Below are 27968 nucleotides of genomic sequence, written 5' to 3' on the forward strand. Positions count from 1 at the left end.
AGGATAGCACCCATTGTTAAAGAGGCCTATAAAATTACTCGCCATAAATAAGGACTATGAATTTACTCGCCATAAATAAGGACTATGAATTTACTCGCCATAAATAAGGACTATGAAATTAATCGCCATAAATAAGGACTATGAGATTACTCGCCATAAATAAGGACTACGAAATTACTCGCCATAAATAAGGACTATGAGATTACTCGCCATAAATAAGGACTACGAAATTACTCGCCATAAATAAGGACTACAAAACTACTCGACATAAATAAGGACTACGAAACTACTCGACATAAATAAGGACTACTTAATTACTCGCCATAAATAAGGACTACGAAACTACTCGACATAAATAAGGACTACGAAATTACTCGACATAAATAAGGACTACGAAATTACTCGACATAAATAAGGACTACGAAATTAATCGCCATAAATAAGGCCTACGAAATTAATCGCTATAAATAAGGACTACAAAACTACTCGACATAAATAAGGACTACGAAACTACTCGACATAAATAAGGACTACTTAATTACTCGCCATAAATAAGGACTACGAAACTACTCGACATAAATAAGGACTACGAAATTACTCGACATAAATAAGGACTACGAAATTACTCGACATAAATAAGGACTACGAAATTAATCGCCATAAATAAGGCCTACGAAATTAATCGCTATAAATAAGGACTACGAAACTACTCGACATAAATAAGGACTACGAAATTACTCGACATAAATAAGGACTACGAAATTAATCGCCATAAATAAGGCCTACGAAATTAATAATAATAATAATAATTAAAGCTTTATTGGATATCCCTGTTCAGTCGAAACTGGTTTACAAAGGGGTCCGTTAGTTAAATTAATTGTTAAACATTAAAAATATGCTGTTTTACATCTCTCTTAAACTCATTAATGTTAGCTATATTTTTTATATCACATGGTAAGTTATTCCAAGATTGGATTCCTCTGTTTTTTAAACTTTTCAAGTTGGTTGTCGTTAATTTTGATGGCAGAACAAAGGTTTTAAGATTTATACGGGTATTATAGTTATGATCGACTAAATGAAACATATCAAGGATATACTTTGGCATTTGATTATTATAGATTTTATACATTAGTACTAATAGCTGATATTCATATTCTTGAGATAGGGTCATCCAATTTAGGTTTTTAAGAGCCTCTGTGGCAGATGATCTCTTATTTCGGAGTAATATTAATTTGGCACATTTATTATGTATAATTTGAAGTCTATGTAAGTATTTTTTGGGGCCAATATTGTAAAATAAATTACCGTAATTAAAGATGGGTTGGATCATAGATTTATGTAGCGTAATTTTACTTTGAATGTTCAAACATTTATAAAGTGGATGGACGAGCCAGAGTCTCTTATTTACCTTATTTAGTACATATTCAATGTGATCAATAAAATCTAACTTTTCATCTATGATGGTTCCGATATATTTATATGATTTTACCCGTGATATATCTAGGGACCCAAGTTTGATTATGTCTTGCGTTGTACCTCTTAATTTTTTAGGTTCAATAATCATAAAAACAGTTTTAGATTCATTAAAAATAAGGCCTCGTGAGGCTAACATTTTCTTTAGAGTTATTACGTCCGATTCTAATTCAGTGATCAATTTAGAAGCGTCATCTGATACAGAGAGAAGGGCATCGTCATCCGCGTATTCAAAAGACTTTGAAAATTTTAAGCATTTATGATTATGTCTCGTATATATGTTAAATAATAGTGGCCCCAAGATACTACCTTGAGGAACACCTGTAGATACAGTCATTGATTGAGATTTTGTATTACCAATTATTACGGATTGTGTTCTTTGACTAAGATAAGACGTGAACCATTTAAGGGTGCCCGTATCTGCCCCGCATGATCTAAGTTCATTAAGCAATATTTCATGATTTACGCAATCAAAGGCCTTAGACAAGTCAACAAAGACAATTCCAACATACCACTCTTTTTCTATACTTTGTATTATAGTCTCAAAAAGGTTCATGACACACGTGGTCGTCGAGTGACCCGGTACGAAGCCAGCCTGCATTTCATATAATAAATTATTATCGATAACATGTGCCAGCAATTGGTCGTATACGATCTTTTCAAGGATCTTTGAAAGAATTGGTAGGACTGAAACGCCCCTATAGTTATTAGGTTCCGTTGGGTCACCTTTTTTATATAAAGGGACTACTTTGGCATCTTTCCATTGATTTGGAAAGGTGTGACTGTTTATGGATAAGTTAATTAGCTTAGTTAAGAATGGCGTAATTACTATAGCTAGACCCCTTATCAGGTCACTCGACAATCCGTCTGACCCTGTTGCTTTCGAAGACTTTAAATTCTTTAAATAAGTAAAAATCATGCTTTCTGATACTTCTACTAATTTTAAATTACATACATCATTCAATTCGATTGTTAACTGTGGATTAATTATACATGGATTTTTCGTGAAATGCCTGTTTAGGTTATTTGCTATCTCAAATTGAGTTGTATATTCTATTCCATTATTACGTACCATGACAATAGATTTAGATTTGGCTTTCATGAAGGGCTTTACCAATTTCCATAAGTTAGCCCCACCCTTTAATTTTTTATGAAAATAATCTTTTTTACTTTTTTGAACCAAGTTACTCGTCAAATTACGTAATTTTTTATATTTATCAATAAATAATGGTTGTTTAAAAGATTTCTTTTTGGCCATATCCCTAAGGTGCATAACATGTTTTATCACATTGGAGAGCCAAGGTGGGCTATTTATAAATTTGCGTTTTGATAGTAGTGGGGCATACTTGTCAAGTGTGCTTTTTATAGTATTTTGTAAAGAAGAGACACCATCATCTATGTTTTCTAATCCTAAGTGATCGAGGTTACTGATTAAGTCCTTTACAAACTCGTCACTATCAAAGTTTCTGTAATCCCGTATAAAACTAATCTCTTTTTCTTTACGCGGAGCTTTTTTCTTCCTTATACACATAATTAGGTCATGATCAGATGCACCGGTTTGTATAACTTCTTGGTATAGGATTCTATCTGGACGGGTTGTAAAAATTAGATCTAGTAACGATTGCGTTGTTAAGGTTGTACGTGTGGGACTTTCAATTAATTGTTTAAAGTTAAGGAGAGTTTTCTTCAGCGCTCGTACTCTTGGTAGTACTGGTTTATGGAGGAAATTACAGTTAAAATCACCCAAAATCATTATTTCGATATCCTGATAGATATTATGAAACTGCAAGAGTTGGGCATCTAGCTCTTCAAATGTTTCTTCATAGTTAAAACAAGGGGGGCAGTAACATGTTCCAATTAAAAGAGGTTTAGTGTTTGTTTCTTTTAACAAACACCATAATAGTTCTAAATCTTTGTCTGTATGTTGCGTAATATTGTCGACAATGGAAAGGTTGAGATGATCCCTATGATAGAGACAGACACCTCCGCCACGCTTATTTCTCCTATCTAGTCTGATTACGTCATATCCGTCGATCTTAATTAGACTGTCTGGAATATCTGTTTTAAGCCAAGTTTCACTTATAGAAAGAATATCAATGTCATGGGTAGTTAGCAAGAAAATAATATCCTCAATATGAGGTACTACACTCCTGATATTAATATGAGCGATTTTCAAGCCACCACGAGTTGATTTAGTTTCACTGTTGGATGTACTGTCATTGTTTTTAACCGAGGCGTTTGAAGACAAGTTCTCAAGTCAGACCATAACTGGGTCATCGTTGAACTTATTGGTTTCTCGATACCGATGAATTCTGAATGGATTTGGCCAATTTTCCAAATTTAAAATAATAGTATCGTACTTTTGCCCGCCTTCTATTAAGTATGACCTCTTCCATTGTGATACAGTAGCCAATTCTGATACTGTAACATCTGTGACATCAAGATCTTGAAGATGTAATTTTACCTCTTCTGCGGATGAATTTGCTGGGCAGTTTGATAACACGTACTTCGATGTTGGTGAATTTGATAGACTGATTCCATCAGAGTCTTCATTTATTCCCCATACTCTTGTGTTGTTAGGAACGGTAGATAGTTTATGACAGGAAATACCAGACGGCCATAATTCTGGTTTTAGAATATCGTTGCATCCTGACGATGATTGAAATATAAAACAGTTATATTTTGATGTAGGGTCTTCAGATTTTCTAGAGAGTTTTATGTTTATAACGTTAATGTTTCTTTTAGTGATAAAGGTTCTCATTGTCTCGACGGTTGCTGATCGAGAACAGTTACCGACGAAGTAATCATTTTGAGACAATACCCCTTTAAAACGTGAATTTTCAGTTTTGCTTTCAGGCATTCTACCTACAGGCCGTGTGGGTACTTTACGTTTTAAGAAACCTTTATGGATTTGTGGCTGACTAGATTGTGCCACACCAACATCCTTGTTGGTGTTGGGTCTTTGATTTATGAATAAATCAGTATATAGTTTTTTTGGAAAAGTCTGAGTCTGAAAAGTGTTGCTAATGTTTGGTCTTACTGATATATTGTCATTGCGAACAAGTGGACAAGCTCCCGTCAGGTGGATCTCCTTATTTGCCTCCCCACGCAACGTAGTTTCCAATGTTTGCATTTGTGTTTTGGTAGATTCACGAAAAGTTTTGAATTCTTCGTCCAGTATGTTAAGTTGGTTACTAATTGATTCAGTATCGAATTCATCTTTATGTTCTTTAAGGTCGTCGATACTTGTTTGCTGTATTTCAAGTTTTGAAGACAAAGTTGATATTTGTTCCGCGTAAATGTCTAGATTTTCATCAATAGATGCTTTGGCTTGAGAAAACTCATCAGCAAATTGTTTTAGCTTAACTAGGGTTGACACACACCCCGCACACATCCAAAATGCTCCAGCTACCTCGTCTTTAATGTTCAAACAAGTCAAATGAAACCATACATTACACATACCGCAATGTATCATAGCCCCGTGTCTCTGATTTCCTCCGTTAAATTTGCAATCCGCACAACAATGTTTAGGCATAGTTAAAATTAATTATTTAAAGTTAAATAATAACTAGTCAAAATTAAGATAAAATAAATGAATAAAACTTAAGATAAAGCTAAGATCCAAAGCCTGGACCGCGTTTACTTTAGGGTTAAAACCAAGGGTTAGCGTTCCTAACGAGAGCTCACAGAAACACGTCCGCTCACGACGACGGCGCTAGCACTTAATTATATTTATGTAATTATTAAAGGGAAAGTTTAATTAAATTTAATCGCTATAAATAAGGACTATAAAATTACTCGCCATAAATAAGGACTATGAGATTACTCGCCATAAATAAGGACTATTAGATTTCTCGCCATAAATAAGGCCTACCAAATTACTCGCCATAAATAAGGCCTACCAAATTACTCGCCATAAATAAGGACTATAAAATTACTCGCCATAAATAAGGACTATAAAATTACTCGCCATAAATAAGGACTATAAAATTACTCGCCATAAATAAGGACTACGAATCTACTCGACATAAATAAGGACTACGAAACTACTCGACATAAATAAGGACTACGAAATTACTCGACATAAATAAGGACTACGAAATTAATCGCCATAAATAAGGCCTACGAAATTAATCGCTATAAATAAGGACTATAAAATTACTCGCCATAAATAAGGACTATGAAATTACTCGCCATAAATAAGGACTATGAAATTACTCGCCATAAATAAGGACTATGAGATTACTCGCCATAAATAAGGACTATGAGATTTCTCGCCATAAATAAGGCCTACCAAATTACTCGCCATAAATAAGGACTATAAAATTACTCGCCATAAATAAGGACTATAAAATTACTCGCCATAAATAAGGACTACGAATCTACTCGACATAAATAAGGACTACGAAACTACTCGACATAAATAAGGACTACGAAATTACTCGCCATAAATAAGGACTACGAAATTAATCGCCATAAATAAGGACTATAAAATTACTCGCCATAAATAAGGACTATGAGATTACTCGCCATAAATAAGGACTATGAGATTTCTCGCCATAAATAAGGACTATGAGATTTCTCGCCATAAATAAGGCCTACCAAATTACTCGCCATAAATAAGGACTATGAAATTACTCGCCATAAATAAGTGCCACGAAATTACTCGCCATAAATAAGTGCCACGAAATTACTCGCCATAAATAAGGACTACGAGATTTCTCGCCATAAATAAGGACTACGAGATTTCTCGCCATAAATAAGGACTACGAGATTTCTCGCCATAAATAAGGACTATGAAATTACTCGCCATAAATAAGGACTACGAAATTACTCGCCATAAATAAGGCCTACGAAATTACTCGCCATAAATAAGGCCTACGAAATTTAATGATGAAAATAAGGTATATGGAATTAAGGTTTCTAAATAAGACCAGTAAAATTTGCTCGTTTTAAACAACTCTTGCGAAATAAGACCAATGAATTTGTCCCCTGAAAACTATGCCCGTAAATTGTCCTTCGTCTTTTAGACATGTGAAATTGTCCACTGTATATTAGACAAGCGAAATTGTCCTCTGGATATGAGACATCCGAAATTCTCCTTTATATCAAACATTTTCATATTCCTTTGTATATCAGACACATGAAATAGCCCTATGTAAATAAGGACCATCGATTTGTCCTTCATAATTCAGGCCTGCGAAATTGTCCATTGTTAATCAGGCCAGTGAATTTGTCCGAATTTAAAATTAGGCCTGTCCACTATAAATGATTGCTTAAAGCATAGCGCGGCTCGTGTGGATCCCCTAAACTCCGGGTTTGGCTTGGCAAAGGCTAGTGGGCGGGATTTATACGTGATCCCGCCCACAAATGCCTCTAGCTTCACCAAGCCAAAACTGGAGTTCGCAAGGAAAGTCAACTTGTACGGGATCCACAGGAGCAGCGCTATAGAGAGCTTTCAGTTGGAGGAGGAGCTGAGTCTCGTGACATTATTTACGCTGCCATATTGGTGGTGGGTTTAAACTGCAGGAATGAAGCTGAGACCACCCAATATGGCTACCAGAACAGCGGTAAGGCTTGAGAGGGTGTGACGTAATACTATCCCATCTGAAAGCTCTCTATGCTTTAAGAAATACCGGCTGTAAATATCGTTGATTAAGCAATTGCAACCAAATTTTAAATAATTACTTTTTATTTTAAATTAATTAAGTTCTGTTCATTTATAACCTATAACATTCTTAGAGTGATTTAGAGAAGAAAACAAAAGAGAGATGAAGGGGAACAAATTAAACTTAACTTTCCTCGTTAGTTAATTAATTAATTAACAGAAATTAAACCGAAATAAATTCTTGACTAGTTCAAAAATATCATAAATTTCCGAACCAATCAGAAATCAAGTGGACACGTAAACTTTAAATATACCATTCATACTCACATATACGCATGCGCATTCTTTTGTCATCCCCTCAAATTCCTGGCACCTTTGAATGAATCCCCGCCCTTTCTGAGTACCATACACCCTGAACTATGACCTCAAAAATTGCTTACGTAGTGACATCTACACTCGTAACAATCTTTGACTCGATTCCCGCCCTTTCCGAGTACCTTACACCCTGAACTTTGACGTCAAAAGTTACTACAGCCTTTGAATCCCCGCCCTTAACGAGTACCATACACCCTGAACTATGACGTCAAGAGTTACTTACGTGGTGACATCTACTTTGGTTACAACGGACTAAAACCGAGAAGCATTGTCAAGGAGGTCACAGATGTTACCAGAAAACCTTTTACACCCGCGACTGTGACGTTAAGAGTTATATGGCGCCACATACATTAAAAAATGAACCATTGGAAATACGTGGACTATTGCCAAAGGGTCATAGGTCAATTCAGCGTGCTTAGGGACAAAACTAAAGAAATGTCACAGAATTGACATATTACGCCCACAACTATGACGTCAGAGTTAGGTGATGAAATCTACATTCGTATATAAAGTAATGAACAGCAGTGGACCATTGTTAAGGGGTCATAGGTCAATTTAGCTTACTTTGATACAAAACTAAAGAAATGTAAAGCCTCACATCCCAGAATAGACCTATTAGGCTATTACACCCTCAACTATGACGTAAGAATTACGTCATGAACAGCAGTGGAACATTGTTAAGCGGTCATAGGTCAATTCAGCATACTTTGGAACAAAACTAAAGAAATGCAAAGCCTCACATCCCAGAATAGACCTATTACACCCACAACTATGACGTCAGAATTACGTGGCGACACATATAGTCAATGAAAAGGAATAGCAACCAATAAAAACCCTTGGAATATTGTTAAGGGGTCATAGGTCAAGTTTCAAGTACCGGTTAGGCCTATAACACCCACAAATGTGAAATCAGAAATAGGTGGCGACATCTAGGCCTAAATAAAAAAAATACGAAAGAGGTCATAGGTCAATTGAGTATACTTTGGAAAACAACCAAATAGACCTCAAAAATGACGTCAGAGTCAGGTGGCGACATCTATCCTCAAAAAAAAAAACACAAACTAAAAACCATGGAAAACCTTCGGAACATAGTCAAAGGGGTCATAGGTCAATTCAGTAACCTGTAACTTCAGAGTTAGGTGTTCAGGGGGTCAAAAGTTAAAGCCAACTACCTCAACATTGACGTCAAAGTTCGGGGCGCCATCTACAATGAAAAAAACTAACGAATAACCACTGAAAAATCTTGTATCATAGCAAGAAGTGATATCTAGTTTATTAGGGAGAAGGTATAAGATGCCGAAGTATTCGCGGGCCATAGTCCCAGTCCCCCTTTCAAAATACAAGGGGGGACGTAAAAGGAGGCCGTCGGGCTATTTCGCCTCTCCTCAGTCGGAAACCAATGAGATGCTGGTTGTAATTTAGAGGGCGGGGATTAACTCCGGACCTACGTCTTTTGTACTAGAGATAAAGAACTGGAAATGTGGCGGCGAAATTAATTATACCTTCTCCCTAGTAAATTAGATATCACTTCTTGTCATAGTGAAGTCAAAGGGGTTAAAGGTCAATTTGGGGCAAAAAAACAAAAAAAAGAAAGAAATGTGAAGTCTATAATTAATTTACAACTTCTGCATTATTTTTTCTTCTTCTCTATTTTTTGTTTAAGTTGTCAATGCAATGCAATGCAATGCGATAACGTTGATAAAAGGAAAGGGGGTTTTGAAAATCTTCTGAACTGATTTGAACTGTTACATTAATTGTTCATTTTTCCGAATTTTTGAAAATTATTTTTTTCTTTTCCCGATTTAGCCATTGTTTATTTTATTTTTAAATGAACTGGTGTTTGTTTGTTTGTTTTGGGTCCAATTGTCTTGTTTCGTTTAAAAATTGGCAGCAGGAACTCTACGAAAATAGATGGCAATTCCCAATAAAATTGCTAGCGTCGTCATGACGTATAAATCCCAATCTGGACCAATTATATTCGCCAAACTACTGAACGGCATTAAGTTCTCCCACTGATACTGAAAAAAAGCCAGATTTTTCATAAAGTAATGTCTTTAGGAATTTCTAAGTTACGTGTTTGTCCCAACTCCCAATAAGCTTAAAGAAGTCCCTTAAATTAAGCAGCAGGGTTCATAAAACTTTTGGAAAACAAATTTCCCTGAATTTAAGGTTTTTTTCCTGTATATGGAGTATCCTATTTAGCAAATGTTAAGGAGGGTGGGGGGGGGGCAAATAGGACTATAACATACTCAAAGGACATCCCCGTATCTCTAGTAGAACCAGAGTTATGAGCCTCCAAAGTTGGGTGTAATGTTAATCCTATGGAAGGGGGTATGTTCACGAACATTTTGCTTAATTACTCGGCCCCTGTTTGTCGAAGCCGTAAGTTTTTAGTATGTTTGGATGGGGCCAAATAGGACTATATCATACTCGAAGGACATCCCCGTATCTCTAATATAACCACAGTTATGAGCCTCCAAAGTTTAGTGTAATGCTAACCCTATGGAGGGTATGTTTTTGAACATTTTGCTTAATTACTCGGCCACTGTTCGTCGTAGCCGTAAGTTTTTAGTATGGTTGGATGGGGGCAAATAGGACTATAACATACTCAAAGGACATCCCCGTATCTCTATTAGAACCAGAGTTACGAGCCTCCAAAGTACAGTGTAATGTTAATCCAATGGAGGGTATGTTTTTGAACATTTTGCTTAAATACTCGGCCCCTGTTTGACGCAAATTTCCCTGAATTTTAAAAAAACGCTAACAGCAAGATCGCGGCCATGACCATAATATTACGATCGAAGAACACTACTACTACTCCTCGACAGTACACTAACAATGTTCAGTAAGTGATCACCCTATCGCACTAATTTACCAAAACGTACTAGGGACAGCGCAAAAGAATAGTATGTAAAAAAGCTTTTAACGCACCTCAGTCATGTATTTCACACTGTACAATAGTCCCAACTTCGTCAAAGCCAGAGCCACCGGAACTTGGGCATCTGCACTGGTATCGGCAGCCATGTCGTAATATCGTTTAGCCAAATGAATGTCCTTCAAAAACAAAAAGGTACATGAAATCGTTAATTAATTTATTAAAATTGCAGGTCAGCCCTCTGCAATTGCCATTTTGATAGCGTACCTGTTTCATGCCAAGGCCCTGTTCGTGCATGTATCCCAAATTGAACATGGCTTGAGCGTTTCGTTGCTGCTCGGACGCGATTCGATAATGAGTCGCTGCCGTTTCGTAATCAACGTTCGTTCCGCAACCGTAATAATGATAGTCTCCCAATTTAACCCTAGCAATCGAGTACCCTACAACATATACAGTAGATTGAAGCGAAATAAGCCTTTTGGAAGTCTTATATGCGCGCGCAGCTAAACGCCAATTAGTTTTAGACCATTTCCCAGGGCATGTGGTTGAAGGGTAAATTACAGACAAAACCTATTGCCAAGGCTTAACAGATAATATCAATGCGTATATCACTAGGACGAATTACGCACAAACGCCAAGTAGTCTTTCACTCTAATCTCTATATATAAAGTTTCCCGACATTTTGTGGGAAAGGGGAGGAGTTAAATTAAGCCACACCCCTTCAATAACATTTACCACCCCCAGCCCCTGGATGCTTCTTTGCAGAATTATTAACGAATTATGCACAAATGCCCAGTAGCCTTTTACTCTATAAAGGTTGCCGACATTTTGGTGGGAAAGGGGAGGAGCTAAATTAAACCACACCCTTTCAACCTTTCCCTAAAGGAACTCGGACAATATGGAGTGGGCAAAGGGGTGGAACTCCCCTACTAAGTGTCAGACTCACACTTAGCCTATCACGACCCTCCCCCACTAGCCTTTCGTTTCCCGACATTTTGTCTTCAACGGGAGGAGCTAACTTAAGCCACACCCCTCAGGAACTCTGTCAATAAAAACGCACAAGAAAGAAAGCAGGAAAGAAGGAAATCTCCCCTACTTAGCGTCAGACTCCCACTTTAGCCTATCAGGAGCCTTCCCCCACTTTAGCCTATCAGGAGCCTTCCCCCACTAGCCTTTCACTCTATAAAGTTTCCTGACATTTTGTCAGAAAGGGGAGGAGCCAAATTTAGCCACACGCCTTCAACCTTTCACTAAGGTAACTCGAATAACAAAATATTTAAAACAAATAGAAAAAAGAAACAGATGAGACTAACCTTGTCCCGCGGCTCGATTCCAATACATGAGGGCTCGAACGAGACTTTCATTTTTGGGAAAAAGATCGACTTCTCCTGGTTGAATTAGCCATGCGGGTAAAGGCCAAGAACGAGTTAAGCCTACTTTAAATTCTCATTATTTGCCCAACACCAACCAACAATAACCGGACAAAAAAACAAAAACAAAGGGTTAACGACATTGAAAACAACGATACCTCGATCCAAGATGAAGGCGGCGTTGCTTTGCGCCACTTCGTAACCGAGTTCCGCCATAAACGCGTATTTGGTCAAGGATTCCTTCATTCGACCTTCTTTGTAATCATTATGAGCTTGCATTAATTTTTCACCCCAACGACCGCGTTCCGCCACATTTTTAAAAAGCTGAAAAGAATTGATGGACAGAAACTTAAAAGGAATTGTAAAGAAGGTATCGGCATCTTTGAAATACGTCAGAGGCACGTGATCGAAAAGGGGCGTGGTTCAAAGGAACTGTGTTAGTTTTATTTTGAAAACTAGCACTTCAGGGAAATCGCGCTGCAATCACGCGAAATACAAGGACCATGTGTCCAGTCGCACTTCATGTGGTGGAGTCTATGTACCTTGGCGTCATGAAATGCCTGTTACGTACTTCTAATAATTCACCCCCTCTCCCCCTCCGTTGCCATATTTACAGTCCTTTTAGCCAACGCGGTGTTTCCCCAAGTTTAATTAAACTAAGTTAAAAAATTTGTCAATATCGATTTCATTGGGTTAATAACTGGTTAAAAACCGTATTGGTTCCAGACAAAATTCAATATTCACATTGGTATAGACATTGCTTAGATTACTACATCATCCCTCACTACTTTCTACCATATTCTCAGGGTTCATATAACTTTTGGAAAACAAATTTCCCTGAGATATCCAGGTTTTTCCCCATATAATTCCCTGAATTTTCCAGGTTTTTCCCGTATATGGAGTATCCTATGGTGCAAATGTTAACGAAGGAGGGGGGGGGGAAATAGGACTATTACATACTCAAAGGACATCCCTGTATCTCTAGTAGAACCAGAGTTACGAGCCTCCAAAATATAGTGTAATGTTAATCCTATGGAGGGAATGTTCACGAACATTTTGCTTAATTACTCGGCCCCCGTTTGTCGCAAATTTCCCTGAATTTAACTAAAAATTCGAAATTTCCCTGAATTTTCCCCGAGGTTTTTGTCAACTATTTATTTCCCTGATTATTCCAGATTTTCCAGGTTTGTATGAACCCTGTATTCTTTGCATTTCTAATTATAGTTTTCTAGCTAATTGCTTTAGACTCCTTGATACAGCAAGGTAATATTTTTTTGTAGGCCAATTGAGACTTAATAGACTACCACCCACCCATTTGTAATAGACATTTTTCAGCAATATATTATTTCAATTCTATCTATGACCCCTATTTCCGATTTTCTGACTCGTTTCTTTGAAAGTTGATATGAAAACATCGAGAGATCGAGACACGGCAGTTGGGGGCAGCCTGGGAAATAAGGATAATTTTTAAACTAGTCCTTGGGACCAGTGACCCCCCTAGTGTCCTAAATAATAAACTGGTCTCCGCAGTGGTCCCAGCCTTTATTCTCCAATAGATTTTCAATTAATAAACTGGTCCCGAGGACCAGTAACCCCCACTTCTTGAATTAAAAAACTAGTCCAAGCAATTAAAAAACTGGTTTTGGACCAGAGGAAATGTGCTATTTCCCAGACTGGTTGGGGGAACAGTCACCGCTTTAACAGGATGATATTGAGGGAAGGGAAACTTACCTCGACAGCTGTTTGGCAGGATCGAGCAGTTCCTGTTCCTGTAGCGTGCATTTGAGCCAGATTATAAAAAGCCAAGACGTGCCCTGACTGAGAGGCCAAAGTGTAGTACTTGATGGCCATTTTATAATCGCGAGCCACACCAAGACCTCCTAGATTCGTCGGAAAGGAAAACAAAGCTAGCGTTAAAGTAACTAAGTAATAATTTTCCACAGGTTTTTCAATATAAAATTCCTTGGACTCATAGTGGCATTCTCTTTGGAGTCCAGTTTGAGTCCTGGTTAACTCTTAAAGGGAGACTCTCAGCTGAAAATCTTAGTGCCATGTTTTATTTTTTCCTGGTTCGTTTCAATTAAATATGAAGCCTCAAATTTTTTTCTGATTTTTCAAACAATTTTTTCAATGAAAATTAAATTTTTTAAAATTTGTTAGGCTTAGCAATGGGTCTCGATTTTAGCGCACTTACCTACCGGCCAATAAAAACCTCTTTAGGGATAGAGCCAAATCAGCCAATCCCGTGATTGTTAGAAAATATTAAGTGGTATGTTGTCTGCTTCAAACAGGAAAAGCAGGGCGGGAAATAAGTATTTTTTCAGAGTGGGCTCGTTACCAGTGACTCCGCGGGGCCCGTCGTCTGCTAAAGTTTGAGGAGGATAGTAATTGTGTTGCAGCTTGACTCTGCTGAGGTGTAAAAGATGGGTTTTTAATTTTTTCCATCTCGAAGATCACAAAAAATAATAGTAACAATAATCTAAGAGCACAGATCTTCCCATTCCAAAGGCTAATAACTAGACACTCAAGATATACAACAAAATACGACCCGCCACATTTTAATATAATAAGATTACGAGAGTAATTTGAGTTTAAGTGAAACGTATAAAAGCGTAAACCTGCTAATTACTAAAGTTTCTAATCCGCTTATCGTTAAACGATCGAAAACGCGTCTTTCTTTCGAGTGCTAAAAAGTAGAATACATATTTCTGAACATAATGCAGACGACGCAAATGAGACTCACCCGAGAAAACCTTTGGGGGTTGACTCTTATAAATCGCGGGCGCTGATTGGCCGGTAGGTCGCTTTATCAAAATTCAAATGCATGTTTTGGATACAAAACTTCAAATATTGTTTAATACTATAAATAGCGCTTCAAAAAATCTGAAAAAATTCAAGGCGGCATATTTTAACATAAGGAATCAGAATAAAAATACTTAATTTTTGCCAATAGTGTCCCTTTAAGAGTCATTGAGCCCTGCAAAACCCTCAGAATATTAAATAAAGGGAAAAGCGGCAATTTAACTGGACTCAAAAGAGAAAAGCAAGACTGGAACTGGACTCAAAAGCATATTTTGCAGGGCTCAAAAGCATATTTTGGGGATTTTTCAGGGCTCAAAAGCATATTTTGGGGATTTTTCAGGGCTCAAAAGCATATTTTGGGGATTTTCCAGGGCTCAAAAGCATATTTTGGGGATTTTCCAGGGCTCAAAAGCATATTTTGGGGATTTTCCAGGGCTCAAAAGCATATTTTGGGTATTTTTCAGGGCTCAAAAGCATATTTTGGGTATTTTTCAGGGCTCAAAAGCATATTTTGGGGATTTTCCAGGGCTCAAAAGCATATTTTGGGGATTTTCCAGGGCTCAAAAGCATATTTTGGGTATTTTTCAGGGCTCAAAAGCATATTTTGGGTATTTTTCAGGGCTCAAAAGCATATTTTGGGGATTTTCCAGGGCTCAAAAGCATATTTTGGGGATTTTTCAGGGCTCAAAAGCATATTTTGGGGATTTTTCAGGGCTCAAAAGCATATTTTGGGGATTTTTCAGGGCTCAAAAGCATATTTTGGGGATTTTCCAGGGCTCAAAAGCATATTTTGGGGATTTTTCAGGGCTCAAAAGCATATTTTGGGGATTTTCCAGGGCTCAAAAGCATATTTTGGGGATTTTCCAGGGCTCAATGACTCTAAAGAGAAAACCTGGACTCAAAAGCTAATTCGGGAATTATTCAGGACAAAATGACAATAACGAGAAAACTTGGACTCGAACTGGACTAAAAAGCATTTTGGGAAGTTTTTCAGGACTTCACAGAAAAAAAAACTGGACCTGGACTCAAAAGTATATTTTGGGGATTTTGCAGGGATCAATGACTCTAAAAAGAAAACCTGGACTCAAAAAACGGTAAATTGAGGGTTTTTCAGGACAAATTGACTAAGGGGAAAACCTGGACTCAAACTGGACTAAAAAGCATTCTGGTAAGTTTTTCAGGACTCAATGACTCCACAGGAAGAAAAAAAAACAGAACTCGAACTGGACTCAAAAAGTACATTTTGGGGATTTTGCAGGACTTATTGATTCTAAAGAGAAAACCAGGACCCAAAGCTAATTCGGGGCTTTTTCAGGACAAATTGACACTAAGGAGAAACCCTGGACTCGAACTGGACTAAAATGCATTGTGGGAAGTTTTCCAGGACTCAATGACTCCACAGAAAAAAAAAAACTCAAACTGGACTCAAAAGTACATTTTAGGGATTTTGCAGGACTTATTGACTGTAAAGAGTAAACCGGGACTCGAAAGCCAATTCCTTTGGTTCTCTCGAAAAAAATTACTTAAGAAAAAACCTGGACTCGAACTGGACTCAAAAGCATTTTGGGAGGTTTTTCAGGACTCAAGGTCTCTACAGAAAATAAAATTAGAACTCGAACTGGACTCTAAAGCTTATTTTGAAGATATTGTAGGACTCAATGACTCTAAAGGGTTTAAAAACTGGACTCGAACCGGACTCAAAAGCATATTTTATGGATTTTGCAGGACTCAAGGACTAGTTCAAGTAATTGGACACTATACTTGGGCGAATTTCTATACCTGGGAGTTGGACTTGGAAATAGTTCAAGCCTTACTTACCATAGAACATATTTCCCAATTGCAGTTGCCCATCAACCCAACCATGACTAGCCGCCATGGAGAAGTATTTGAAAGCTTTAGAGTGATCCTGAAATTAACCAATAACTAATTAAAACTTAATTAAAAAAAATTATTAAAAATTAAAACAATTAAAACAATTACACCAATACCTTTGGAACTCCTTTTCCATATAGATACATAAGTCCGAGTCCACTTTGACCAACTGGATTATTCTGTAATGAAAAGTTAATTTAATTCCAGGTGATTTCATGGAAAAACAGTAATTTCAAAATTAAATTTAATTCCTTGAAATTTCATGGGAAAACAATAATTTCAAAATTAAATTTAATTCCAGGAAATTTCATGGAAAAACAATAATTTCAAAATTAAATTTAATTCCAGGAAATTTCATGGAAAAACAATAATTTCAAAATTAAATTTAATTCCAGGAAATTTCATGGAAAAACGATAATTTCAAAATTAAATTTAATTCCAGGAAATTTCATGGAAAAACAATAATTTCAAAATTTAATTTAATTCCGGGAAATTTCATGGGAAAACAATAATTTCAAAATTTAATTTAATTCCGGGAAATTTCATGGAAAAACAATAATTTCAAAATTTAATTTAATTCCGGGAAATTTCATGGAAAAACAATAATTTCAAAATTAAATTTAATTTCAGGAAATTTCAACAATAACTTCAAAATTAAATTTAATTCCTGGAAATTTCATGGAAAAACAATAATTTCAAAATTAAATTTAATTCCAGGAAATTTCATGGAAAAACAATAATTTCAAAATTAAATTTAATTCCAGGAAATTTCATGGAAAAACAATAATTTCAAAATTAAATTTTATTCCAGGAAATTTCATGGAAAAACAATAATTTCAAAATTAAATTTAATTCCTTGAAATTTCACGGAAAAACAAACGTACTTTATCGGCGGCCATTGAAAAATACTTTAAAGCCGTTTCATTATTTTGTTTCACAGCTGGACCTCCTTCCAAATACATCTTCAAATTTAAATACAATTAATTAAGGTTAATTTAATAGTTATCAAACTATAATTAAACTAATTGATTTACCTTTCCAAGAAAAGCCATGGCATTTGCATTCCCAGCATCCGCAGCTTGCATGAAGTAATTTAAGGCACGCTACCAAATAATGCAAAATAATAAATAAATTAAATGTGACAGTGGCCGGAGTTCATAGAACTTTTGGGAAACCAATTCCCCCTGAGTTTCCAGGTTTTTTTCACATATATTTCCCTGCATTTTACAGGTTTTCCACCATTAATTTCCCTGAATTTTACAGGTTTTCCACCATTAATTTCCCTGAATTTTACAGGTTTTCCACCATTAATTTCCCTGAATTTTACAGGTTTTCCACCATTAATTTCCCTGAATTTTACAGGTTTTCCACCATTAATTTCCCTGAATTTTACAGATTTTTTCAAATATATGTCCCTGAGTTTCCAGGTTTTTTCAAATATATGTCCCCGAGTTATTCAGGTTTTCTCAAATAAATTTCCCTGAGTTATCCAGGTTTTCTCAAATAAATTTCCCAGAGTTATCCAGATTTTTTCAAATATATGTCCCTGAGTTTCCAGGTTTTTTCAAATATATGTCCCCGAGTTATTCAGGTTTTCTCAAATAAATTTCCCTGAGTTATCCAGGTTTTCTCAAATAAATTTCCCTGAGTTATCCAGGTTTTCTCAAATAAATTTCCCTGAGTTATCCAGGTTTTCTCAAATAAATTTCCCTGAGTTATCCAGGTTTTCTCAAATAAATTTCCCTGAGTTATCCAGGTTTTCTCAAATAAATTTCCCTGAGTTATCCAGGTTTTCTCAAATAAATTTCCCTGAGTTTCCAGGTTTTCTCAAATAAATTTCCCTGAGTTATCCAGGTTTTCTCAAATAAATTTCCCTGAGTTTCCAGGTTTTTTCAAATATATGGAGTAGTAACCACGGGAGTGGTATTTTTTTTTATAGTTGAAACTAAGCAACCCCTTCAGACCAAACTTAGTCTTCCTCAAATTTCCTTATTTCCCTGAATTTTACTTAAAATTTAATAAATTTCAATGAGTTTTCAATTACTTCATGGTCTTGCTCGACTCCTCTTCCTCCTTGATAGTGTAACTGACCCAACCCCACCTGTTACCAAAAAGAGCAATCTCCGTTAAAAAGAAGAAAATTGTGAAAATAGAGCCATCTCAGAAGTCTCATTGTGACGTCATCTATGCTATTTGCCCTTAGAACCAACCAAAGAGGTACCAAACATGGCCGCCCACTGCCAAAGCTAAGCCCCTGCACTGACGTCATAACTGAGACAGCTCTATTAAGGGCTTAATTGTTTCATACTTGGGCTTGTACGTCTCCTTTGTCGGCTAAAAACTGGTAATACTGAATGAGGTCGTCATCCAGGATTCCCGTTAAAGAACCCGGGTTCTCTATTTCGTCAAAAAGGCGAATCCGTTGAATTACACTTCCACCGCTAAACGACACTTCCTGCTCAACTGTTAACAGTTGAGAACTTACTCAAAAAGGATCAACTTTTTTCCCCTTTTTGGTTTAACCATAAGTAAATAATAACCCGAAATAAGTTAAATGAGTTCCGTTAACTTATGGGGATAATTAAGAACTTATGTTTGTATATAACAACAATGAATATACATCGGCAATAACCAATCTACGCAAAACACGTCATCAGCTCTTTAAACTAGGCAAAACGCGTCATGGGCTCTTTAAACTAGGCAAAACGCGTCATGGGCTCTTTAAACTAGGCAAAACGCGTCATGGGCCCTTTAAACTAGGCAAAACGCGTCATGGCCTCTTTAAACTAGGCAAAACGCGTCATGGCCTCTTTAAACTAGGCAAAACGCGTCATGGGCTCTTTAAACTACGCAAGAGGCGTCATGGGCTCTTTAAACTAGCCAAAACGCGTCATGGGCTCTTTAAACTAGGCAAAACGCGTCATGGGCTCTTTAAACTACGCAAGAGGCGTCATGGGATCTTTAAACTAGGCAAAACACGTCATGGACTCTTTAAACTACGCAAAAAGCGTCATAGGATTTTTTAACTACACAAAACGCGTCATGGGCCGTTTGAACTACGCTTGCTACCCAACACCCAAATCAAATCAACAGGTAAGAAAGGCTACATCACACAAATGTATATTTAGTGTTGTATAGATCCATGTTAACAAGTAACAAAATCCACTTTACCAGTTTTGGCCACTTTCCGATAAAAAGCCAAGGCCGATTCACAACTGCTCATGACACCCACCCCTGACAAATGTCTATATCCCTGATAATAAAAATAGTTACGTCATCAACAACCAGGGCTTGCGACACCAGTTTAATGTCTTACCATCGCCATTTGTGCCCAAGGATTCCCGCCCAATGCCCCAAACATATAATAAACTAAAGCCTATTGGGAAAAACAACGAAATTAACTATATATTAACTAATTCATAAATAGTTAAAGATGGTTAACTACCTTAGCTTGACTAGAATTATACCCTAAACCAATTGCGTGCATGAATCCAAGGTGCTTTAAAATTTAAAGGATTCATTAGTATTTTTTAATTAAAGAAGATTATATTAAAGGGACTGTAAAGAAGGCATGGGCGGGTGGGTAAAAATTATTTGAAATACGTCAGAGGCACGTGACCAAGGAAGGGCGTGGTTCAAAGAAGCTTAGTTCGTTTTATTTCGAAAACCACCACTTTATGGAATTGGCGCTGCAATCTCGCGAAAAACAAGGACTAGATGTTAACTAGTTCCACTCCATGAGGAGTCTTTGCATCTTGGCATCACGTGATGTCTGTGACGTATTTCAAATAATTTTTACCCACCCGCCGATGCCTTCTTTGCAGTCCCTTTAAGGCATATACCTACCATTTGGGCATAGGGGGACCCTTCGACAGCCATTTCTTCAAATATTTCCTTTGCACGAGTAACGTTTTGGGGCAAAGTATCGCCCAGTAACAAAGCGTGCCCCAATAGTTCACTGGCCCTCTTATTACCCAATGCGGCAGCAGCTTCAATATAAAAGTATGCCCTGAAAAATAATGTCACATTACATTACAAGGGTCAGTAGCATATCTGCTGCAAGAGGAAACTAGTTTTTTTTACAATTAATTGACATTCCTAGAGATTATATTTAATGATGCTAAATGTTAGGCGCCATCTAGAAACCATATTTACTGATGCTAAATGCGTGGCGCCATCTAGAAACCATATTTACTGATGCTAAATGCGTGGCGCCATCTAGAAACCATATTTACTGATGCTAAATGCGTGGCGCCATCTAGAAACCATATTTAACATTTCTCGACGCATAGCGTCATCTTGAAACCATATTAAACATTTCTCGATGCATAGCGCCATCTTGAAAGCATATTTAGCCTTGTTAAATGCGTGGCGCCTTCTAGAAACCATTATTTGCATTGTTAAATGCGTGGCGCCTTCTAGATCGCATTATTTGCATCAGGGTTGCCACAGATTTTTCATTTCAAAATTCCCTGACTTTTTCAGGTTTTCCCTGACCATCTAAAGCCAATTTCCCAGACCAATTTTCAAACTTACACTAACAGAAAAGTAAAAATGCGGCACTAAAAAATGCCTTTATCATCAACTTTGTACTTATAATTATGCTAATTTTATCACAGGTTTTGATTGCAACTATTAGTAGTTAATAAAACTTTATTAGGAACTGTCAGAAACAGTTAATGTAGGCCTATTGGACGTTATCATTGTCCCGTATTTGAGCTGGTGAGCCTAGTTGGCCATGAATACACATTTTCTCAAGTCGGTATGCAACGGAAATTCCCTGACTTTTACGAAAAATTTCAAATTCCCTGACTTTTCCATGACTTTTTACACCCTTTTTCAAATTCCCTGACTTTTACGAAAAATTTCAAATTCCCTGACTTTTCCATGACTTTTTACACCCTTTTTCAAATTCCCTGACTTTTACGAAAAATTTCAAATTCCCTGACTTTTCCATGACTTTTTACACCCTTTTTCAAATTCCCTGACTTTTACGAAAAATTTCAAATTCCCTGTCTTTTCCATGACTTTTTACACCCTTTTTCAAATTCCCTGACTTTTACGAAAAATTTCAAATTCCCTGACTTTTCCATGACTTTTTACACCCTTTTTCAAATTCCCTGACTTTTCCAGGATTTCCAGGTTTTCCAGGTACTGTGGCAACCCTGTGCATTGTTAAACGCGTGGCTCCTTCTAGAAACCATTATTTGCATTGTTAAATGCGTGGCGCCATCTAGAAACCATATTTAAAATTTCTCGATGCATAGCGCCATCTTGAAACCATATTTAGCATTTTTAAACACGTGGCGCCATCTAGAATCCATATTTAGCATTGTTAAACGCGTGGCGCCATATAGAAACCATATTTAGCATTGTTAAACGCGTGGCGCCATCTAAAAACCATATTTAACATTCCTCGACGCATAGCGCCATCTAGAAATTATATTTAGCATTTCTCGATGCATAGCGCCATCTAGAAACCAAATTTAGCCTTGTTAAATGTGTGGCGCTATCTAGAAACCATATTTAGCATTTTCGATGCATAGCGCCATCTTGAAACCATATAAAGCCTTGTTAAACGCGTGGCGCCATCTAGAAACCATATTTAGCATTTCTCGACGCATAGCACCCTCTTGAAACCATATTAAGCATTTTTAAACGCGTAGTGCCATCCAGAAACCATATTTAGCATTTCTCGACGTATAGCGCCATCTAGAGACTATATTTAGCATTCCGCGACGCATATCGCCATCTAGCGACTATATTTAGCATTCCGCGACGCAAAGCGCCATCTAGAGACTATATTTAGCATTCCGCGACGCATATCGCCATCTTGAAACCACATTTAGCATTGTTAATGCGTGGCGCCATCCGGAAACCATATTTAGCATTTCTCGACGTATAGCGCCATCTAGAGAGTATATTTAACATTTCTCGATGCCGAGCGCCATCTTGAAACTATATTTAACATTTCTAGACGCATCGCGCCATCTTGAAACTATATTTAACATTTCTAGACGCATCGCGCCATCTTGAAACTATATTTAACATTTCTAGATGCATCGCGCCATCTTGAAACTATATTTAACATTTCTAGACGCATCGCGCCATCTTGAAACTATATTTAACATTTCTAGACGCATCGCGCCATCTTGAAACTATATTAAGCATTGTTAAACGCGTGGCGCCATCTAGAAACCATATTTAGCATTTCTCGATGCATAACGCCATCTTGAAACCATATTAAGCATTGTTAAACTCGTGGCGCCATGTAGAAACCATATTCGGCACCTCTCGACGCATAGCGCCATCTTGAAACCATATTTAACATTTCTTGACACATAGAGCCATATTAAACCCAAAATTTATCATTGTTAAACGCGTGGCGCCATCTAGAAACCATATTTAGCATTTCTTGATGCATAGCCCCATGTTGAAACTATATTTAACATTTCTCGAAGCATAGCGCCATCTTGAAACTATATTTATCATTTCTCGATGCATAGCCCCATCTTGAAACCAAATTTAGCGTTGTTAAATGCATGGCGCCATCTAGAAACCATATTCATCAGGTCGCCCATCATCATTTCCACTCCATCTTAATTACCCCTTTACTCCCTCCTACTTCAGCTTTAGCAGACGACCTAAGAATCGGTGTTCCCAACTTACCATAGAGAATAAAATAACGAACTAATTCTTAAGATTGATGCCCCGCCCCCTTAGATTAGCAATTAATTAATAAACCCACACTTAATAATATCGGTTAATATTACCGTTTCTTATCAGGTTTTGTCATATTCAAGATTAAACTTCCATTTTCGAACAATTCCTTCGCTTGTTTTTCATCTTCCGTTAACTCAGCTTCAGGTTCGGGTATTGCTTGTTCGTCTTTAACGTTTTCGCCACGTTCGTTAATGGAAGAACGCTTCGTATCATCCTCATCTTCGTTCCTACTCTCAGTTCCCATATTTAAAAATGATTGCGCCCATGAATCATCTTCTACGTCATCACTCGGTTCATCGTCAAAGTTCTGCGACATATCACTATTGAGAATTATAACGACTGGTTTGTCCGTTGTTTTAACGTTTTTGGGGGCTGTTGTCTCTTCGGACGACTCTTTCAGAGTTTCTTGGGCAGTTTCTCGCGGTTTATTATCACTTTCCTGCGTCTTTTGCACGACATCATCAACAGATTCCTTTGGACTAGTCGGGACTTTACGTTTAGCTTCGTCAACGTCAACGTTAACGTCCGTTTGAGGTTTTTCGGAATTTTCTTTTTTAGTTTTAATTTCCGGGTTTTCAGCAGCGGCCAGTAATAAAAGGGTTAAGAAAAGGATGGCCAGTAGCCATCCCACCCTCGGATTTGTATTTGTATTTGTACAAACACGCATTCTTTCGCTCTGCGCAGTTACGTAACGGTGAAACTATTTTTCCTTTTCCCAAACGCTGGTACCGTTACTGTTACTATTATAAGCATTATTTTGATCTCCTCACTTTATTTCGAATACTTCTTAGACTCGATAAATATCACTTCAGGTTCATTTCACTCATTACTGAAATATTTTAAAACATAATTAAGAAATGTCATGGTTAAAAATTAAAAACACAACAAGAATTAAAAGATTGTAAAACTAAGCCTTGGTCAAAACTAGCAACAGAAAGTCGGTAACTTGACGAAACGCAATAAGTAAGAAAGTTTTAAGATACCTTACCTTAAATTTGAACTTAATAGACTTATTTTAACGTTTCCCTTTCATTCTACATGTTATAATACATAAATTAAAAAAATATTGGCGACAAGAGAAAATGTACTCAAGTCAAAACTGTTGATGATGATTCGCCGGAAGTGATTGGATTGGAGTACGTAGATTTCCGCTTTTTAACACTTGGACACGTGGTCTTGGGAGAGCCAATTAGATTTGAGATTTCCATAGCGCGAAAATTTGAACGAAGAAATGTCCAGTACGAAAAGTAAAAGGGTTATATTCAGCGTGGGAAATAAGGCGGTGGCACAGGGCAAATGACCAGTTTAAAAATTAAATCGGAGGGGGGTCAGTGGTCCACAGGACCACTAATTAAATTCAAGGGTAACCAGAGTCCAGATTATCTCAACAATTTTAATTACCCACTTCTTTAGTTTAGCAGACGACGCGCCCTGGTCAATGGTAATGCATCAGTTTATTTATTCCAGGCCAGGATGGTCGCTGGCCCAATGTCCAGTTTTAAAAATATCCTTTATTTATTTATACAAGACAATTGCCCACAGAGCCAGCTGAGTGCTTAAGCGTGAGCAGCGATAATAACATGCGTTTCCTATGAGAGATAATAGAATATATCATAAGTTTATAAGATATGTTCCATAAGTGTGTCACTCGTTAATGAGAGCTTGTCATGAAGTGACGTAGGTGGAACGTCATAGATTCTTGTAAAGCGACGCGTAGTGAGGCCTTGTCAAAGGCTTAGTACAGACTAAAGAGGAGGATGGACTGCAAAACCGAGTGTAGTCAATTCTCACGTCGTTCTTGAACTAGCTCTCATTAAGCCTCTAACATTACGAAGTATGGGTAGTGACATACTTATGGAACATTCCTTATAAACTTATGATATATATATACATTTTTAAAGAGAACAATTAAGTTAAGATACAATTGGAATGGAGGGGCCTGCTATAGGGGGAGGCAAGTATGGCGAAACAAGCGATCAAGAAACTAAGCTAAGGTAAAGACTTAAAATACTCGGATAATTTACGGCGAAATTGGGACTTATTGGTAATAGCATAAGTTTATAACTTATCTAGATAAGTTATAAACTTATGGTAATAGTAACGAGATCAGGGGGTAAAGAGTTCCAGTCATCAATGACGGCAGTAGTAAAATGAGTTTGACGATAGGTATTTAGAGCCCTTGGCTTAAATAATTTGTGAGAGTGACCACGGGTGCGAGTGCTTGAATTACGGGTAAAATAGTCGGAGAAGGCGGAGGCAAGGTGACCATGAATAAAGTCGTGAACGAGGCAGAGATTATTAATTTTGAGGCGGGTGGGGACAGGGTGAAGGTGTAGTAATGAGAGCCTGAGCGGGGCTGGGCGATTGCAGATTTGATTGGGAAGCTTCGAGTACGCATTTTGAGCCAATTGTAGTGTGTGAAGGTCAGTAGAGAGGTGGGGTGACCAAATTGGGGAGCAAAAGTCAAATATAGGGAGAACAAGGGAAGAATAAAGCGTTTGTATTAGGGGTAAGGAGCGGAAATGAAGATTGCGTCGTATCATTCCCGTGATGCTCCGCACCCGCTTAGCTACCTTTGAGCAGTGGGCTGACATTTTAAGCAGGGGGTCTATTAGGACGCCCAGATCGCGTTCGCAGGTGGACATAGATAGAGCCTCATTATTTATCGTGTAATCAAATAGTGGATTTTTACGGCCAAGGTGGAGAATCTTGCATTTCGCAATGTTAAATGTTAGCCCGTGAACCCTACCCCAATGGACAACCGCGTCGAGGTCGCGTTGGAGGGCTGCGCTGTCTGCTGAATTATCGATGAGATGGTAGAGTTTGGCATCGTCAGCAAATAGGACTAAGGAAGAGCTAGCAACAACTGAGGGCATTGAGTTAATAAGCACATTGAAAAGTAATGGTCCTAAAATGGAGCCCTGTGGGACCCCCTTTTCAATGCACTGCCAATCAGTTGTGAATCCGTGGAGAACTACGCGCTGCTTGCGGCCAGTGAGGTATTGGGAAAGCCACTCGAGAGCACCGCCCACGACACCAGCATCATAGAGGGCTGATAGGAGGGCGCTATGGGGAATAGAATCGAAGGCTTTACTGAAGTCTAAGTAAAGAACGTCGACTGAGTGCCCCGCATCGAGCCATTGCGTCCAGTCGTTAGTGGCGTGGAGCAGGTTCGTTAAGCACGAGCGATGAGGAAGGAAACCATGCTGGGCGTGTGAGAAGAAATCTTTTCCTACGAGGTAGAAACAGAGCTGTTCGTGGACGAGACTCTCGCATAGTTTAGATACCTGATTGAGGGTGCTAATGGGACGATAGTTAGACGGGTCAGCGCGCGAGCTTTTTTTGTGAATTGGTGTTAAGTTAGCCTCCTTCCACATGGAAGGGACAGTGCACAATGTAAAGGAGTGTGAAATGAGGAGATATATCGGCAGGGCTAGAATTGGGGCAAGGGATTTTAAGAGGTAGGGGTGGAGACCATCAGAACCTGGGGATTTAACATTCAAATGGGACAAAAGGCGTTGAATATCGGCAGGGTCGCAAGTGAATTGGCTAATAGTTAGTGGCGGTATAACAGCGGGGATGGTGGTAGCAGAGATAGGAGGGGTTGGAGAGGTGAGTCTAACTGTGGCCGCTAAAGAGTCATTGAGCAGTGAGGCGCTCTCAGCGATTGTGGATGTAAGTGAACCATCGGGATATTTGAGTTGAATAACTTTGTAGCGGCATTTGCGAAAACCGTTAATGGTGGAGTAGAAGGCCCTGGGGTTAGTACGTATTAGAGAGACCAGTGAACGCTCGTGACGACGCTGACTATTCCTGTAGTGAGTTGTGTGAGCGTTTCTGGCTTTATTATAGTTAAGACGAAGGCGAGCTAAGGTAGTGGTCGACACGGCCCGGGATTTCGCTTTGCAGTACCGGTGCCAGGCTTTAGTTTTAAAAAGTAGACTTGCCTGAGTCCGGTCCGCAAGTGGCAATGTAGGACGAGGTTTGGTAAGGGGGGAAAATTGGCTCACGCCCGAGCGCAGTAGAGCGAGGAAGGCCGAATAATTTGTATCAGGGTCACCTTGGCAGAGCACTAAGGACCAATCAACAGTGGAAAGAAAGCTATTGAACGAGGCATAATCAGTTTTAAAAAAATTAGGCTTTGGGACGTGTATAGCCTCGGAGGCTGAGAGGGCAACGTTAAACAAAAGGGTACCGTGGTCACTCGTACCTATTGGGGGTAGTAATGTGGGGGTGTGTGCTACATTAGGGTCAGTAACAAAAATAAGATCAAGGGAATTGTCAGTACAGCGGGCACCACCATCACGCGTAGGAAAATCAACTATTTGCGTCAAAGACGATTGCAGGGCGGTATCACAGAATAGTTTGCTAGCCCGACACGCACCGGGCGTAGTAACAAAGGTAGTCCAGTCAACGCGTGAGTAGTTAAAGTCACCGAGGAACAGTAAATAATACTTATGGTTATCACAGAACGCGGTTAATTTTGTGAGGAACATAACCAGGGAATCGTGATTATTATAAGCCATATTAGGCGAACGGTAGACTAGGCAGATAACTAGTTTATAATTCGGTTGGGTTAAGAGCACCGACAGTATGTCAAGACCTTGAATGTTCGGGGAAAAGTTGTCCAGGCCTAGATCACAGTGGGTTAAAACCGTAACAGTAAGGGTAGAGAGGAGATACAGAGCGACACCGCCGTAAGGACGTGTTAGTCGATCCTGCCGGTATAACCGGGTATTGAGTATTCACTGTCGAGGACATATCTGGTGACCACCAGGTTTCAGTGATGGCGACAAGAGAGAGTTTGTGTGTAGAGGCGAGTGTGACAAGTTCTGCTAGTTTGTATCGTGTGAGACTGCGAACGTTGGCC

At 38.2% G+C, this 27968-nt stretch overlaps 1 protein-coding gene across 1 annotated transcript; it reads right to left on the reverse strand.

Moving 5' to 3' along the window:
• Positions 1-7147: 7147 nt before the first annotated feature.
• Positions 7148-24242, reverse strand: LOC149629829 (protein sel-1 homolog 1-like). The gene is made up of 18 exons (XM_089851516.1): positions 24087-24242; positions 23149-23927; positions 20222-20384; positions 19821-19874; positions 19692-19751; positions 19547-19628; positions 18684-18838; positions 18420-18476; positions 17410-17478; positions 17260-17337; positions 16492-16554; positions 16322-16409; positions 13433-13581; positions 11860-12025; positions 11645-11719; positions 10599-10771; positions 10388-10510; positions 7148-9474 (listed from the first exon to the last, which is right to left on the reverse strand). Exons 2-18 carry the CDS (start codon positions 23763-23765, stop codon positions 9334-9336), a joined length of 2313 nt encoding a protein of 770 aa, XP_089707642.1. The 5' UTR covers positions 23766-23927; positions 24087-24242; the 3' UTR covers positions 7148-9333.
• Between the last annotated feature and the right edge of the window lie 3726 nt (positions 24243-27968).

Source organism: Phalangium opilio, unplaced genomic scaffold (assembly GCF_054372755.1).
Source record: "Phalangium opilio isolate 3A_F unplaced genomic scaffold, DU_Popi_V2 ptg000105l_1, whole genome shotgun sequence".
Lineage (NCBI taxonomy): Eukaryota > Metazoa > Arthropoda > Arachnida > Opiliones > Phalangiidae > Phalangium > Phalangium opilio.